Consider the following 16,985-nt stretch of genomic DNA (forward strand, 5'->3'; position numbering starts at 1 on the left):
TTAAACAATTTTTTCGTTATTAATATTCAAGCAATTCTGTCCATGGCTTTATAGTAGTGGCATCTTAGGGGTGGGATAAATCTTTGAGACCAATAGGTCCTGGATTCGAATCCCAAAGGGGTTTTTCCCATATTTATTAGGTTTACTCTTGAATTGGTGTATAAGCATTATGCCTAGTGGAGATGGATATGATCGGGTGGTTTCGCTCGTGACACGATGATGCTCTAATGATCCGTCAGTGATCCAAATTTTGTCATTCAAAAAGAAAAAAAAAATCAAGCAATCCTAGTTATGGTCGATTAAAATTCAACACTTTCATAAATTTAATTCTCGTGGAGATAAGACAAACTTTAATCTGCACACAGCATTAATAACCAAATCTTTATAATCTTTATGACAAATTAATTATAGAATATTAATCCAGAATAATTAAAAAGCAGTACAAAAATCAGGCCCTCAAGAAAAAGGCAGCAGTCAAACAAAAACAAAAAAGAGAAAAAGAAATTAAAGAAGCACGGGGAATATTTCTTATATATGTACACTTACTAATTATTTATTTATTTATTTAAATAAATTCATAACTCATGGGTTGAAAATAAAGCTCCCACACTTGCACTTCCAACTCATGGGCTTGTAGTTTGAGCTGTAATCACCTCTTGCATATTCTAGTGTTGGGTTCTTCACTCCGTTTATTGCAGTCTTGGTTTGTGGGGTTGTAGGCACTTGAATGGCTTCACAATGCCCACAAGACCCACATCTTCTTTCACATCTTGGTGGCCTTGATCCTATTTGTCCCCTCAGTATTGTCTTCTCCTCCTCCACCTTCACAAATCACAAATAAAAAAATCAAAAACCATTACACCTTTACAAATTTTGAACCATATATATAAAAAAAAGTTGACAAAAGAAAACAAGACTTGAGTGGTTGGTTGGTTACCTGAGATTGAGTGGCCAGCATTCTACCTGCAACAAATGAGAAAATAGCATGTTAGAAATGATTATGATTTTTTTTAACAGCAATCTAATCTACTTCTAATTCTACGGGACGTATAACCCTCAACCTTACGGGAAGGGACACCATTTTACACAGCGTTAGTTAATTAGAAGTTAAATATTAGAGTGGTTCTTGAATAAAGATGGAATGGTTAGAGAGAAATTAACCTTGAGCAAAAAGGAGGAGAAAGAGAAGGGAAATGGTTGTTGTTAATAAATGGAGGGTGTGACCACAACCCATTTGTGGATAGAGAGTAGAGTAATGGAGGGGGGATGCTCTGTGTTAACTGAAGGGTTTTAATGAGTGAAGTCTGGTCTTGAAAAGGGTGTGGTGTGGTGTTGAGTGGGTTTATGAATGAATGAATGAATGTGTGAGATGAAAACCGTGTTGAGAAATTGCAGGAGAGCAGCAGATCAGAGCTCAGACAGACGGGTCAATTATTATTATTATTATTATGAAATCCTACACGTGTGGGTGTTTCATTAGTAGAGTTTATAAATAAGAAAGCTTACATTTTTGGTTCTATATGTCGCATTAATATCAATATTGTATTTTTGAAAGATGACGCACACATATTATATAGAGAAAAATGCCCGGATAGTCTTTGTGGTTTCGCATTTTTTCACCTATAGTCTCTAACTTTCTAAAATTACCTGAATAGTCCCCAAATTTTCAATTTTTGTTCCCGGATAGTCCCTGTGTCTAACTTCAGTTTGTTTTCCCTATTAAGTGGGTGTGAAATGACCAATTTACCCTTAATGTAAAAACAAAACAATTAATATGCTAATTCAGGTGGGGTCCACATGGTTTATTATAAACATATCCCTTCTTTCTCTCTCTCGTTCACTATACCCACCAGCACCCACCACTACCCTCCACCGGAGAACCACCACCACCACCACCGTTGCCGCCTACCGCCTCCAATCATTGCCTCTTCAGCCAATCAACCACCACTTAATCCGCCACCATCCACAGACCGGAAAAACATGACACTGCTGAAGAAAAAACGACAACGCCGCCTCTAACCTCACATCAAATCCGGACCCATCAACCCGACCCGAACTGCACTTTTTATACAAATCCGTCGGCGGCGCCTGCTGGAACCCGACAACCACGTACCGCATGTAGCACCCGACAAGCTGTGCTCGAGCCGCAATGGTGTCTTTGTTGCAGACGTGTTGAATGGTGTCGGGGAGTTTTTGATCGCAGGTGTTGCAGTCGGTGTTGGAGAGGTCGCCGCGGCACTGGTAGAGGCCAGTGATGGTGGTGGTGGTGGGTTGGTCGGTTGTTCCGGCGGTGACTTATTTTTCCGGTGATGCAAGGGTGCAGGTCAGCAGGTGGTTATTGGTGTTTTTCCGGTGATGCAGGTCAGCAGGTGGTTATTGTTATGGTGGTTGTTTATAAGGGGTGAATTGGAGCCAAGGGTGCAGGTTGTCGGTGGTTTAATTGATTGTTGCAGGTTGCCTGTCACCGGCTGTTGATGGCGGTTCAATTGTTGTTATTTGAAGAGGATATGGAGGTTGGAGAGTATGAGTGGGACAGTGGGTCTGAGATTAGAGAGAAAGAGGGAGAAAGTGGGAGAAAAAGGGTTGGGTAGATGGTGGGGCCCCTTCTTTATTAGTTTTTTAATAGTAAGGGCATTATAGTCATTTTACACCAACTTAACTGAGAAAAGTAAACTCCATCCACGCCAAGGACTATCCGGGAACAAAAATTGAAAACTTGGGGACTATTCAGGTAATTTTAGAAAGTTGGGGACTATAAGTGAAAAAAGGCGAAACCACAGGGACTATCCGGCCATTTTTCTCTATTATATATATATATATATATATATATATATATATAGGGTAAGGTTATTGTAAAAAAAGGTTAAAAGTGTGAGAAATGTGAGAAATATTGAGCAGATGACATGTGTCCTAAATCTAAATTAATTCAAAAGGGTAAACAAGTAATTTTATCATTAATTCAATTAATTAAAAACTTTCAATAACTGCCACCTTAATTATAGGAACTAGATTTTTTTAAAAGATCTCTATAAACACCATTCAGCAAGTATATAACACTATTCAGCAAATTTATAACACCATTCAGTAAGTATATAACACCATTTAGCAAGTATATAACACCATTCTGTAAGTATATAACACCATTCATGGACTAAACATCTGATCGAAACATATTTTTTTCTCTATATAAGTATAGCAATATGGTATTCATATTAAAGATAAAAAACGCTCGTTATTATGGTGTATTTTTTTTAAAAGTTACGTATTAAAAGTTATTGACGTTTAAAAAAGACGAGGGGAACTTACATGTGCATTAATGTTAGTTTCTTAATTTAAAAATGTTAAATTTACCTATATACCCTTAATCTATAAAATTAATATGTTTAATAGTAAACATTATTTACAATTTTGTCATTATGATCTCAACCATTAGATCAAAGATCTAATGATGTAGATTTTTTCTTACCTTTCTCACAAAAAAAACCCTTTTTTTTACAGGAACATCTACCTATATATATATATATATATATATATATATATATATATATATATATATATATATATATATATATATATATATATATATATATATATATATATATATATATATATATATATATATATAAATATGTATATTACACTTTGATGATTGAATTAAGGATCACATATGGTTTGGAGTGATTAAGCCGATTTCCCTTAATTACATGATTTGGATGGTTTATGCCCTACGATTCTCATCTTTTTTGTTTAGAAGCTTAGAGAGGTGGGGGCGGTACGTTAAACTTCCGTGATAGCATATTTCAACGCGTGATAACATAACAATTCCCACTGCCACCAGTTGTTTATAACGCGTGGAACATGCAAATATCTTTAACGCGTGAATTTTTCAACGCGTGATGATTTTATTTTGTGAGAGGAATTGTTGGTTGGGGGGAAAGTGTTGGGTGTGGTGGTGAGTGATGACCATTGCCACTAAAAAAGTTGTGAGTGATGGAAAAATGGTTGCTGACATGGCGGAACATGATTGGATGTTTGTGAGTGATGGAATTTCATCACTAGTGACCACCCCCAATCCCCTTACAAAAGAAACGTAGGGAAAACTGAAATCCGCCTGACACTTCTCCCTTCTCCCTTACCATCACCCATCAAAACCGCTTCAATTGGAGGTTAACCTCAAGTATACTAGCCGATGACTCCAAAGCTAATTTCGCTATGGTTGAATGTAATCTCCCTACTTCATACCCCTTACTGTGATATTTATATGGGCAATCTTGTTTCTAGTTCAGTTACTATCGTAAAAGATTTGTGTCGATTATAGTTTGTTAAAAAAGTGATCTTTGATTACTTGTATTCATCAAGAATATTGCGGTCTAAGTGTTTGTTTATGTTACAGAGCTTTGTGAAGAAAAGCCCGCATTGGGTTGTGGATTAAACCTTGTTTCAACAAGAGCTATGGATTGATTTGTTGTTGCTAGAATAAAGCATGAGAAGTCCGAAGAAGATAATAAGTAACAACACAATTTGTAAATAATAGAAAAAAGATTAATTAGTTAAATCATTATTAAAGTGTAAACACTAATTATAGTGGAAATAGATTAACCTTAGACATTATCCACTTGGACTTTGATAACATACTTGTCCTCAAACTATGTTAATGGATCATGTTGGTACATGTAACTAAATATAGATAACTATTTTGGCATTTCAAGATTCCCCTCCCAAATGATAGTTCCTATCTTCCTTCTCTTTATACAGATCAAACAAATAATCAAACATTTGATGAGTCTAAATAAACCATTTGTCATATGAAGTTTTATTTTACAATTCAAAGGTTCTTTAAAAAAAAAATAATGTAACTCGTAATAACAATAGACATGATGACTTTATAAAAAAGAGGAATACGTGTATTCATAACTTTGTATCTGATTTATCTTACCATCAAAGAGGTGACAATTCGGTGAAGAGAAACATCTACACAAGTCTCTTTCACCATATACTCTCCTCATTTTGTATAGCCCATCATACTATTATTAGAAATATAAATACACAAAAATCAGTAAACAAAGTAATTTTCATGAGAAAATGGTAATTGTATATTTTAAAAAATATAGTCATAAAACATTCTCTTAATATTTTTCTTCAAGAAGGCAATGAATATGATTAAATTAAAAAGTAAAAAAGTGACGGTATAATTAAAAAAAATGGGTTTGGGGCTTTCAAGGTTTTTTTATAAGTGTTTTGTTTTATTAATTAAATAATAATTATATTATTCTGCCTCTTCAAGAAGATGATGGGAAAGAGTCATGTTAAGTAAACCAAATCATATAGCAACTAAACTGTTATAAATGAAAGATATTTGTAAATCAAATAATTATTAAAATATTAGAATAAAAGGGGGGAGTAGCAAGTCCCAAGGGAAAATGCAAAGATAAATAGATAGTACATAGATGTGAGGTCATTCATAGGGTGTGTGGTCTCTTCCTTAAAGAAAGAAAAGGTGAAGAGTATGATGGAACACAGCAAGGACAAAAAGATAGACATAAAAAAGGCAGTGTAGGAAATAGGAATAGCATCCTTCCCCATCACAACAATCACTTGCATTAACACTAAATCATGCAAATACTCATTCTTCAATGTCATTGCATCCATGCAACACAACATCACATAAGCTACAAAATCTATGGATAAAAAATTGTATATGTGTGTGTATATATGGTATTGTTCTTTATATTTCCTTGTGAACAAAGAAAGAATATCAAAATTTACAACGATTAATGATTTTCTTATGTTTCTTCTTATTTTTTGATTCAGAGTTTTCTTATTTTGTTAAAGAGTGTTTATGAGAAAATATGAAAGATGATTAGTTGAGGGCAAATGTATGTAAAATATCAAATGATGTGAAATATTCCATCATGAACTAGGGTCATGTCATCTACAAACGGCAAGTTCCAGTTATTTTTAAAATTGTTACATATAATAGTTAATTTAAATTTATTATATTTTTATATGGTTTGTCATTAATTTGTTAAAAGACAATATCAAATGAAATTTACTTATTTTTTGAGACAAAATATATTTTTATAGTCACGTTAGAAGTTAATCACGCATATAGTCAGACATTACATCATAACATGGCCACATATACACTTTAACTCGCGTAAAATGCAGCGGAAGAAAACGTCTGGGTGTGGGATATGGAGGGGTTTGGGTTTGGGACATTACTCGACACGTGACGAAGGTGGGATCCATAACTCCACAAGCTTATAGTGAAAAATGAGGGGTGTGGTGTGGCGTGGTTTAGCTTGGCGTGGCCAGCCATGTGATTTTTTTTTAATTAAAGTAGCCAACCAAAGTAAGCCGTATTGTACCAGCCAACCAAAGTCAGCCAACTCACCCTGTCCCCCGCCTCACGCCAGACTGAATACCCACGCCAAAGAGGCAACGCCATGAACAACAACCCAAGATGAAGCAGCTGACGTTGAAGGACATCCCACGCCCCACTCCCCACGCCTTATGCCAGGTATACAAATACTGTTTACAAAAAAATAACATCATATAAAAGTTGATTTCAAGGTTTTCATAGTTAACTACAACTATAACCAAACCATAAAGTTTGGTTACAATTACCAGGGGTGTACCCATCTATTGCCTAATGTGGGCGGGCACATCACTTGAAAAAAAAATTAGTGCTGAATTCTTGATAAAATCCTAAACGCACCCTTTAAAAATTTTCATCCGTACCCCTTGGAAATTTTCGACCGCCCCTTAGGAAAAAAATCTCTTGAGTTTATAAAAAAAAATTATGTAAATATTGAATTTTATTTAAAATACAACCTAATTAATTTTCCACTTAACTAATTAACTTTCACTTAACCAAATTAACTTTCTCTTAAACTTTAGCCCAATAAACACTCGATAACCCAAGCCCAACCCAATCTAATAATCTAATTTGAACTAAAATATAATAACCCAACCCACCGCCCTTTCCCCTTCTCTCGTCCCACTCTTTGTTTTGTGATCCCAGACCCACGACACCAACAACAATGCACAACAGGTCTTCATCAGGCAACAACAGCTTCGGATTTCCCCGGAGAATAGTAAATTCCAGCCACCAAACTCACGAAAACAACCGTTCTCTCTCTGTTCATCGCCGGCGGCTCGACGAAGGCAACAAGATAGGGTTAGTGTGCGAGGTCGCCTGTTCGTCGGCTTGACCTCTCATCCTAACTCCTCGTGTTGCTCATTCCATTCGCTTCCGGGATCGGACGTTTTCTCCTGTTCTCTTCTCTTCCAGTCGTGGGTAGGGTTTTGCTTCGTCGGACTCCTTCTTGTTGGCTTAGCGGGTCTGATATTGGTCGCGGCTATCCCGTATAGTGTCAGCTAGACTGATTCGAATCCCGTTAACACTTCTTAGTTGGGTGTTTTGTTTGGAGCTTTGGCCTTTTCCCACTGGAGTTTTGACGATGGTTGGCATGGGGCAGCCACAAGGAAACATTACCAAGTTTTTCGTTACCAATCTCCCTGAAGGCTGTACACCATGGGAGCTTAGAAGGTGTTTGGAAAGCTATGGAGAAGTCACTGGTACTTATGTTGCTAAGAAAAGGGATAAGCAAGGCAACAGATTCTTTGTTAGCTTCAAAGATGTCAGAGATAGGCATGTTTTGGTGAAGAGCATGGGGGGGGGGATTAAAATGGGGGATTTTAAACTGAAGATAAATGTGGCGAGGTACGCGGTTGAGAATTCGAGTGGCACCGTTCAGACGGAGTCTGAGGATCAGATTGTTAGGGATGCTGGCCAAGCGTATCGTGGTAGAACCTATAATCTCAGGGATGCCAGAAGTTACTGTGATGTAGTGGGGACGTCAAAAGCTGGTGGTTTAGCGAAGGCTCAAACTGACAGGAAGAAGGAAGATAAACGGGTAAAGGAGATTTCTATCGTGGTTCCGGATAGAACAGGGGCTTTTAAAAACTTCTTCGGTTCAGCATTGGTGGGGAGAACTGCAGACTTGGAGACATTGGTTGAGTTTGACAGACTCCTTAGGATCGCTAAGATTGACGTCACTAACATCCAGTACCTTGGAGGTTTGTCTTTGTTTATTTCGTTTCATGGCAAGGCATTGGCAAACCAGTTCTTGGAAAACAAGATTTTATGGGAACCATGGTTCACTAAGTTGGACTTGTGGAGTGGGCAATCTCTCCCTCATGAGAGATTTGCTTGGTTAAAAATAAGCGGTATTCCGTTACACTTGTTCGATATGGAAGTATTGGCTCAGGTCGGCGAGTGTTTTGGTAAAATTCTTCATGTTCCCAAGTATATCGAGGAAGAGCAGGATTTATTGGTATGTAGGGTTGGGATTCTAGCAGGTGAAGCAATCAGGATTAAGGAGGAGGTCTCATTGAAATGGAAAAATAGGACATTCAGGATTTGGGTGGAGGAGGAAAGTGAGGACTGGATCCCGGACTGTCTGGGCAGATCAGATGACCCCAGTTTGGATGGTTCCTCGGAGATGTTGTCATCACCGATTGTCAAAACGCAATAACACCAGCATATGGATGACGAAGAGACGCAGGAGTTCGAAGTCGGGGGGGGGGGGCGGAGCCGGCAAGCCGTTGGAAGTTAATGCGGTAGCCCTAAAGTTTGTTTCTCCTATGTACGTTCCCATGCAAAAAGAGAATGTAGGTAGGGGTTCAAGTCCCAAGGGTGGTGGGAATAGTTTAAATGAGGAAGTGGAAAAGGTTACGGCGGAAAGTTCTCGCATGGTTAATTCTAGTGATTCTAATCTGGGTATTGGGATTGGTAATAGGAACTCGTTGGAAGTGGAAAATGCTGGTGGGCCTTATCCGAATTTTAGGCCTACAGTGGAGGGTATTTTTGAAGCCAACAGTGGAAATAATAAACCCAAAATGAAAAGGCAGCCCAGTATTTTAAAGTGCAAAAAAGTGGTGGGCCAGAGACAAAAGGGGAGCCCAAAGGAATTATCTAGGCCTAAAATGTCACACCCTGACTTTTGCGGAAGCGTATGATGTGTGACTAGTTTAATATCATTGCATTCAATCATAATAAACAACTACATGATCAAAACGATGTTCATCCATTCATTAAGTAAAAGTATTACAAATACCAGTTATTACGTTTCAAACAAAACAACCTTCGACTAAGATACAATTCAACAAAAGTGGATGACATCTTAAACTTGGAATTTACTTCTAGAAAAAACACCCGCGCTCAAGATCCATCTTGTTACCTGAAATGCATGTAATTTTGGAAAACATCAACAAAAGTTGAGCGAGTTCACGCGTTTTGTGTGAGTACTTGTAATCTTGTAAACCTTTGAGAGACTCCTTTGAAAACAGGTATGAAAAGCGTGTATGAACATACCAAATAGATGTTTTACAAGGACATTAAGGCATGTGAGAACATAGGGAGCACTCGAAATGAGTAGGCTTATACCCTTGTCGATTTTCCCTCGACTATGTCGAATTTCCCTTCGACTATGTCAATTTACCTTGACTATGTCAATTTCCCTTGACTATGTCGATTTCCCTCGACTGGGACACCGAAGCACTCAAGTGGTCAGAAGTACCATGAGTGGGGCTTGGCCGTACCCGTTAGATCTAACCTTCGTCCCTAATTAAGAATTAATGGCATTTTAGTATTTAGTCTATGCTCACATGATCTAGTAGTTCATTTCGTAGTCAATTCATACCGTATAAACATTCGTAACATGTATTCCACCCCCGAGAGTTATAAAACCAAAAACAGTTAAGAGAAAAGGGGGAGCATGAACTCACTGTTTTGCATCTTCGATACTCGTAACTCAAATCTCCTCAGCAAACACGACTCCCTACAATGTACTAGGGTCTATTAGACGAACGGGCCGTGCCTTGCCTTAGTATTTACGTTTTTGAGTTACGTTTCTTTTATGTCCTTGATATTATTCCAAGTTATAATTAATTGTTAAAATAATAATTATTTTAACTTTAAATTATATTTAATTTTGGAATAATTGTTAAACAATATTTTTGTGACAATACTTCTCAAGTATTTATTTTCGTATTTTCTTCCCAAGGACGGGGTATCTCATACATGTATTTTCGTATTCTTGTATTTGTAGTTTCAAAATAATATATTTTCAAGCCTTACTTCAGAAAATGTATTTAAACTTGTTTTGTCCCAAAAATAATGTATTTCAAGAAAATATAAATTTTTCTCAAAAATCATATATCTCTAAATATTCCAAGAAAATATATTTTAACTTCCGAAAATAATATATTTTCTCCTTGTCGAAAATATGATATACTTTGTAATAATAATAAAAATCACACCTTCATTTCTTTTGTATCCAAAATAATTATTTACCAAAAATATGCTCAAAATGTAGTTTCCGGAATATCTTGTAAGTTACGTTCTTTCGTTCGGTTTCGCAATATTATGTGGGTAACTTATATATGTATTACTTGTGATTTTTGATAATATTCTGGATTGTAAACTTCTTGGTATTTTGTTAAGTCATATTATTTTAAATCCTAAAATAATATAACTAGTACACAAAGTATACAAATAATCACACACAATGTGTCTTTGATGTAAATATATTCTAAATACATATTTATCCATTTTTATTTATAAAATCCAACCTCCAATACTTGTATTTTTGTAACAAATTCTATGGCAAAGTTTATATTGAAAACCATGATTAAAACACACTTGTAAATATTTGTTTAGAAAATATTTTTCTAAGTGTTTATGTTTTTAGAAAATTTTGCCATAGTTTCCCCTAAAAATGGAGGTGTCCATGCTATCAAAGCATATCATTTTCTTTTCAAAATCATCACAAACAATCAAAAATCAATCTACACTTACCGAATGTCAAAACTATGCTATCTACATAATAATCATGAACTTGAACTTTCATAAAAACTTGAAGTAATTTGGTAGTGTGTTTAGTAGGTTTAGTTACCCTTTAAAGTGTTTTTATGTCTTTAAAAATCTCATTCTTAAAGGGTTTAGGTGTTTACAACTTACTAGATGATTTTTCCAAAAATCATTCTTTTGAATTTTTCTTGTAAACAATGTATTCTTACACTTGTTTCACTACTAGAAACATGGTTATTTTCTTTAAAAACAATGTTTATGTAAATCTTGTTATTTAACTTGGTTTCTTTGGAAAACTATTTTAGAAATCATCCACTCACAAGACTTGTATTTTGTTTAAATCATCATCACATGAAAACAACTTTTATTATTCAAGTTCATGTAAACATAAGGCATGATGATCTTGGTCTTTCACAAGATCATCGCATTAACTTACTAGATCATGTGTTTAATCACAATCTAGTAGGTTCCATATGATGTCTAACATCACTAACACTAATAATCAATCAACAAGAAGCAAATAAACACAAATCAACAAGTATTCATATGTTTATAAGCTTGTGTTAGAGATTCATGAATATGTCTTTTAGTGTTCATCAAGATTAACAATGTATATCATCTTTTAACCAACAAAACTAGAAGTAACAAGAGATAATAAGGGCCTTACTACTAGCACAAGGCTAGGGAAGAACACTAGAAGTTGTAGATGAAAAAAGTGATGGATAAAAGCATCGGGAGAGGTCCTTCAACTTTCAAGAGCACCGAGCTTCCTCATGCACCTTCTAACACCTTTGTAGATATATGGATTGTATAGAAGATGATTGATGATGGTGGGTGTATGGGGAGTGGGTTACGGCCGAAAGTAGGAGAAGAAAGGGTGTTGGTGCAATGCGATGCAAATGATGGTTATAATGCTCATGGGTATTCTTATAATCCTCCATCCATCTTAATCCAATGGTTAAAGTGTTCCAATAGTACAAGACAAGATCTACTAACAATCTTCATAACATCTTAGGAAATCAAAAGAAATCACATAAGATTATGGTGGTGGGGCCACCTTGATGCCGTGAACATGAGGGGAGGGGAGGGGGGGGGTCTTGGTTGGTTTTGAAAAATAAGTTAAGTTGTTAGTTGAAATCCAAAGTGTATTGATTAGTGTTTAAGTGTATGATGTGTTATATAGTGTGTTAGGGTGTTCGGGGATCATAACTAGCTTAGAAACACTAAAACAATGCTTCTAGTATAATTTTGGTGTTTCGGGTAATGTCTGGTTGTTCGGTTAGATACCGGTTCGTTAAAGTGTCAAACTATTCCGTTTAGTGTTCTTTATGTACCTCTTTGTGACACTTTTAATTCCCGACACTTAGGAAAGCATTCAGGACCATTTAGTCATATTTTTTGCATGTAATAAACTTATTAAAATGCTGAATTTTGCTGATTTATGCAGAATTCTGCACTTTATGTGGGTTTTAGGCACTTTCCGGCACTTTATCTATCACCTAGAAAAGCAGTTTTGTGGTCCTTACTTCCCTACACACTATACTAGTGTAGTACGTAGTCTCTGACTCATACCGGGCCTCAAAACACTGTCTGTCTATGTACTGAACTCCCGTCAGTGCTTTTAGTTTGTCTGATAATGGTGCCAATTCTGTTCTGTGCATTATTAGAACTATATCGTGATGCATGTAGTAATGATAAAAGTCTTACAACATGAAATGCCATTGTGTGTACATATAACAGAAATCAGAAATTCATTTGTCTTGTCAACTAGATCATGCACAGTTATTAAAGCACAGATTACTGTTCAATTAGTGTACGGAATGTACGGAAAAGTGACAGTTGTCAAAGACTCCCCCCGTTAAAAGAATTTCGTCCCGAAATACAAGCGATGCCATCGGTCGCAGGGGAGTTGTGAATCAAATGTGGTCACTTAGGTTCAAAATTTGTCTTCATGTTCCCATGTAACTCCAGGCCATGATATGAATCCTAACGTACTTAAGTAAATCAATTATGTGTTCTCCGTGTTTTGTGGACCCTCAGTCCGCAACCTTAACAGGTTCTATAGTAAATTGGAGTTTGTCATTGACGTGAATCTTGTTTGTGGGAACAACGACTGTTCCTTGGGTCAGACTCCTCTAAAGACTAGACACATGGAATGTGTCGCGATCACCACTGATCCCTTTCTGGAAGTTTCAGCTTGTTAGCAACGGTCCTGGTCCCTACCAGGATCTGGAAAGGTCTAATATACCGGGGGTCCAACCTTCCACGTTTTCCAAATCGCATCACGCCTTCTCAAGGCGAGGCTCCCATTAAAGCCATACTTCTTATCTCAAATTCCTACGATTTCCGCCGCTCGCCGGCGTAATCTTTCTGTATTCCATGGGCTGTCTCGATATGATCGCATATCTGAACGATCCTGCCTCTACTTTTTCTTGAACCAACTCGGGCCAGTAGATTGTTTATCTCCAGTCTCCGTTCAACACAACGGGGATTGACTTATTATGTTCCATCTAAAGCTTCACACGAAGCGGTTTAACCAGCGGTGTGATAAGTACTGTTGTAGGAAAACTCCACTTGAATTTATAAAAAAAAATTATGTAAATATTGAATTTTATTTAAAATACAACCTAATTAATTTTCCACTTAACTAATTAACTTTCACTTAACCAAATTAAAATTCTATTAAACTTTAGCCCAATAAACACTCGATAACCCAAGCCCAACCCAATCTAATAATCTAATTTGAACTAAAATATAATAACCCAACCCACCGCCCTTCCCCTTCTCTCGTCCCGCTCTTTGTTTTGTGATCCCAGACCCACGACACCAACAACGCACAACAGGTCTTCATCAGGCAGCAACAGCTTCGGATTTCCCCGGAGAATAGTAAATTCCAGCCACCAAACTCTCGAAAACAACCGTTCTCTCTCTGTTCATCGCCGGCGGCTCGACGAAGGCAACAAGATAGGGTTAGTGTGCGAGGTCGCTTCTACGTCGGCTTGACCTCTCATCCTAACTCCTCATGTTGCTCATTCCATTCGCTTCCGGGATCGGACATTTTCTCCTGTTCTCTTCTCTTCTGGTCGTGGGTAGGGTTTTGATTCGCCGGACTCCTTCTTGTTGGCTTAGCGGGTCTGATATTGGTCGCGGCTATCCCGTATAGTGTCAGCTAGACTGATTCGAATCCCGTTAACACTTCTTAGTTGGTTGTTTTGTTCGGAGCTTTGGCCTTTTCCCACTGGAGTTTTGATGATGGTTGGCATGGGGCAGCCACAAGGAAACATTACCAAGTTTTTCGTTACGAATCTCCCTGAAGGCTGTACACCATGGGAGCTTAGAAGTTGTTTGGAAAGCTATGGAGAAGTCATTGGTACTTATGTTGCTAAGAAAAAGGATAAGCAAGGCAACAGATTCGGCTTTGTTAGCTTCAAAGATGTCAGAGATAGGCAGGTTTTGGTGAAGAGTATTGGGGGGGGATTAAAATGGGAGATTTTAAACTGAAGATAAATGTGGCGAGGTACGTGGTTGCGAATTCGAGTGGCACCGTTTAGACGGAGTCTGAGGATCAGATTGTTAGGGATGCTGGCCAAGCGTATCGTGGTAGAACCTATAATCTCAGGGATGCCAGAAGTTACTGTGACGTAGTGGGGACGTCAAAAGCTGGTGGTTCAGCGAAGGCTCAAACTGACAGGAACGAGGAAGATAAACGGGTAAAGGAGATTTCTATCGTGGTTCCGGATAGAACAAGGGCTTTTAAAAACTTCTTCGGTTCAGCATTGGTAGGGAGAACTGCAGACTTGGAGACATTGGTTGACTTTGACAGACTCCTTAGGATCGCTATGATTGATGTCACTAACATCTAGTACCTTGGAGGTTTGTCTTTGTTTATTTCGTTTCATGACAAGGCATTGGCAAACCAGTTCTTGGAAAACAAGATTTTATGGTAACCATGGTTCACTAAGTTGGACTTGTGGAGTGGGCAATCTCTCCCTCATAAGAGAGTTGCTTGGTTAAAAATAGGTGGTATTCCGTTACACTTATTCGATATGGAAGTATTGGCTCAGGTCGGCGAGTGTTTTGGTAAAATTCTTCATGTTCCCAAGTATATCGAGGAAGAGCAGGATTTATCGGTATGTAGGGTTGAGATTCTAGCAGGTGAAGCAAACAGGATTAATGTGGAGGTCTCATTGAAATGGAAAAATAGGTCATTCAGGATTTGGGTGGAGGAGGAAAGTGAGGACTGGATCCCGGACTGTCTGGGCAGATCAGATGACCCTAATTTGGATGGTTCCTCGGAGATGTTGTCATCACCGATCATCAAAACGCAACAGCATCGGCATATGGATGACGAAGAGATGCAGGAGTTCGAAGTCGGGGGGAGGGGGGAAGCTGGCAAGCCGTTGGAAGTTAATGCGATAGCCCAAAAGTTTGTTTCTCCTGGGTACGTTCCCATGCAAAAAGAGAATGTAGGTGGGGGTTCAAGTCCCAAGGGTGGTGGGAATAGTTTAAATGAGGAAGTGGAAAAGGTTACGGCAGAAAGTTTTCGCATGGTTAATTCTAGTGATTCTAATCTGGGTATTGGGATTGGTAATAGGAACTCGTTGGAAGTGGAAAATGCTGGTGGGCCTTATCTGAATTTTGGGCCTACAGTGGAGGGTATTTTTGAAGCCAAAAGTGGAAATAATAAACCCAAAAAGAAAAGGCAGCCCAGTATTTTAAAGTGCAAAAAAGTGGTGGGCCAGAGACAAAAGGGGAGCCCAAAGGAATTATCTAGGCCTAAAAAACGTCCAAGAACAGACCTAGAAGACATATTTGATCTGAATAAAGATTTTGACCCTAATTATAACTGGGTCTCGGTCTCAGATGGGGGTAGCAAGTCAGGAAACAGTTGTGGGGGTGGATATTGACACCGAGGAGTCGTCTGGCCCGAGTTATCATGCCAACCAGACGGTTAACGAACCAGTTATCCCGGAACAACCTGGCAGTTCTAATTTGGTTATCAACCTGGTTGATGCAGGCATCAACAAGGAGGCGGAGGCTACAGTGGAGATGGGTAATTTGGTGGGTGTTCAACTGGACTATTTCAACATTCTGGTTAGGAATGTCGTGGGTAACGAAGGTATTAATGTGTTTCCCCAATGAATTTTATTTCAACAATCTGTTTTGGAAAGCTTGCCTACTTACTATTTTTCATTATACAAGGCCCCCAAAAAGGCAATTCATGATTTGGAAAGCATCATCAAAAAATTTTTATGGGGCGGGTCGAAAAATGGTAAGAAGATGCATTGGGTTGGATGGGATCGGGTGGCGTCGGATAAAAATCTTGGGGGCCTTGGTATTAGTAAATTGGGTGACATTAATGTCGCCTTATTATCTAAGTGGGGATGGAGATTCAAGTCCGAACCTATGAATCTTTGGAGGAGGGTGGTAGACTCGATCCACTGGAGTAGGGTGTCATGGGAGTGTATTCCGTTTAAGTCATCGAGGGGCGGAGTTTGGTGTAATATTGCGAAACTTTTCGTTAAAACTAAAGTTAATGGTATGCCGATGCGTAACTGTATTAAAGGTAATTTTGGAAATGGAGAGGTGATCTCGTTTTGGCTTGACCCCTTGTTTACCGATGAGCCATTAAGATTGGCTTCCCATCTTTGTTTCAGCTTGAGTCCAATAAGAAGTGTAAAGTCGGTACCCGTGTGGATGTGCAGGATCCGGAGCGACAATGTGGGTGGGATTGGAAACAATCTCCCTCATCGGAACAGGAGCTTAACGAGTTTCAGCAGCTCGTTGGTTTGATTCAAAGGGTTGTGTTTCGAGCCGGGGTGGATAGGTGGCGCTGGAACACGGATAAAAATGGTGAGTTCTCAGTATCGAACATCAAGAAGCTGCTGAATTTTGATTCGGACGTTAGTAGAAGGTTCGTTATGCAATGGTGCAAGTGGGTTCCCTTGAAATGTAATATATTTGCTTGGCGTGCGGAGATGAGTAAAATTCCAACTCTTTTGGCTCTTAGAAATAGGAATATCCAGATTGAAGATCCTTCGTGCACGTTTTGTAACTTTGGTGAAGAATCGGTCGACCACCTCTTCACCTCCTGCTCGGTGGCGGTCAG

The 16,985-nt window shown here is 38.2% G+C and overlaps 1 protein-coding gene across 1 annotated transcript; it reads right to left on the reverse strand.

Moving 5' to 3' along the window:
• Positions 1-477: 477 nt before the first annotated feature.
• Positions 478-1,459, reverse strand: LOC110921288 (EPIDERMAL PATTERNING FACTOR-like protein 2). Its single transcript, XM_022165578.2, has 3 exons — positions 1,162-1,459; positions 938-963; positions 478-822 (listed from the first exon to the last, which is right to left on the reverse strand). The coding sequence occupies exons 1-3, from the start codon at positions 1,232-1,234 to the stop codon at positions 583-585; spliced, it is 339 nt and encodes a 112-aa protein (XP_022021270.1). The 5' UTR covers positions 1,235-1,459; the 3' UTR covers positions 478-582.
• Between the last annotated feature and the right edge of the window lie 15,526 nt (positions 1,460-16,985).

This window comes from Helianthus annuus, chromosome 9, assembly GCF_002127325.2.
Source record: "Helianthus annuus cultivar XRQ/B chromosome 9, HanXRQr2.0-SUNRISE, whole genome shotgun sequence".
NCBI classification, from domain to species: Eukaryota; Viridiplantae; Streptophyta; class Magnoliopsida; order Asterales; family Asteraceae; genus Helianthus; species Helianthus annuus.

Excerpts from the sequence above, each read along its gene's own strand:
- LOC110921288 (XM_022165578.2), bottom strand. The coding sequence starts at position 1,234 with ATGGGTTGTGGTCACACCCTCCATTTATTAACAACAACCATTTCCCTT. Across the intron at positions 964-1,161 it reads TCTCCTCCTTTTTGCTCAAG|GTAGAATGCTGGCCACTCAA; the intron begins GTTAATTTCTCT and ends CATTTGTTGCAG. Across the intron at positions 823-937 it reads TGCTGGCCACTCAATCTCAG|GTGGAGGAGGAGAAGACAAT; the intron begins GTAACCAACCAA and ends TGATTTGTGAAG.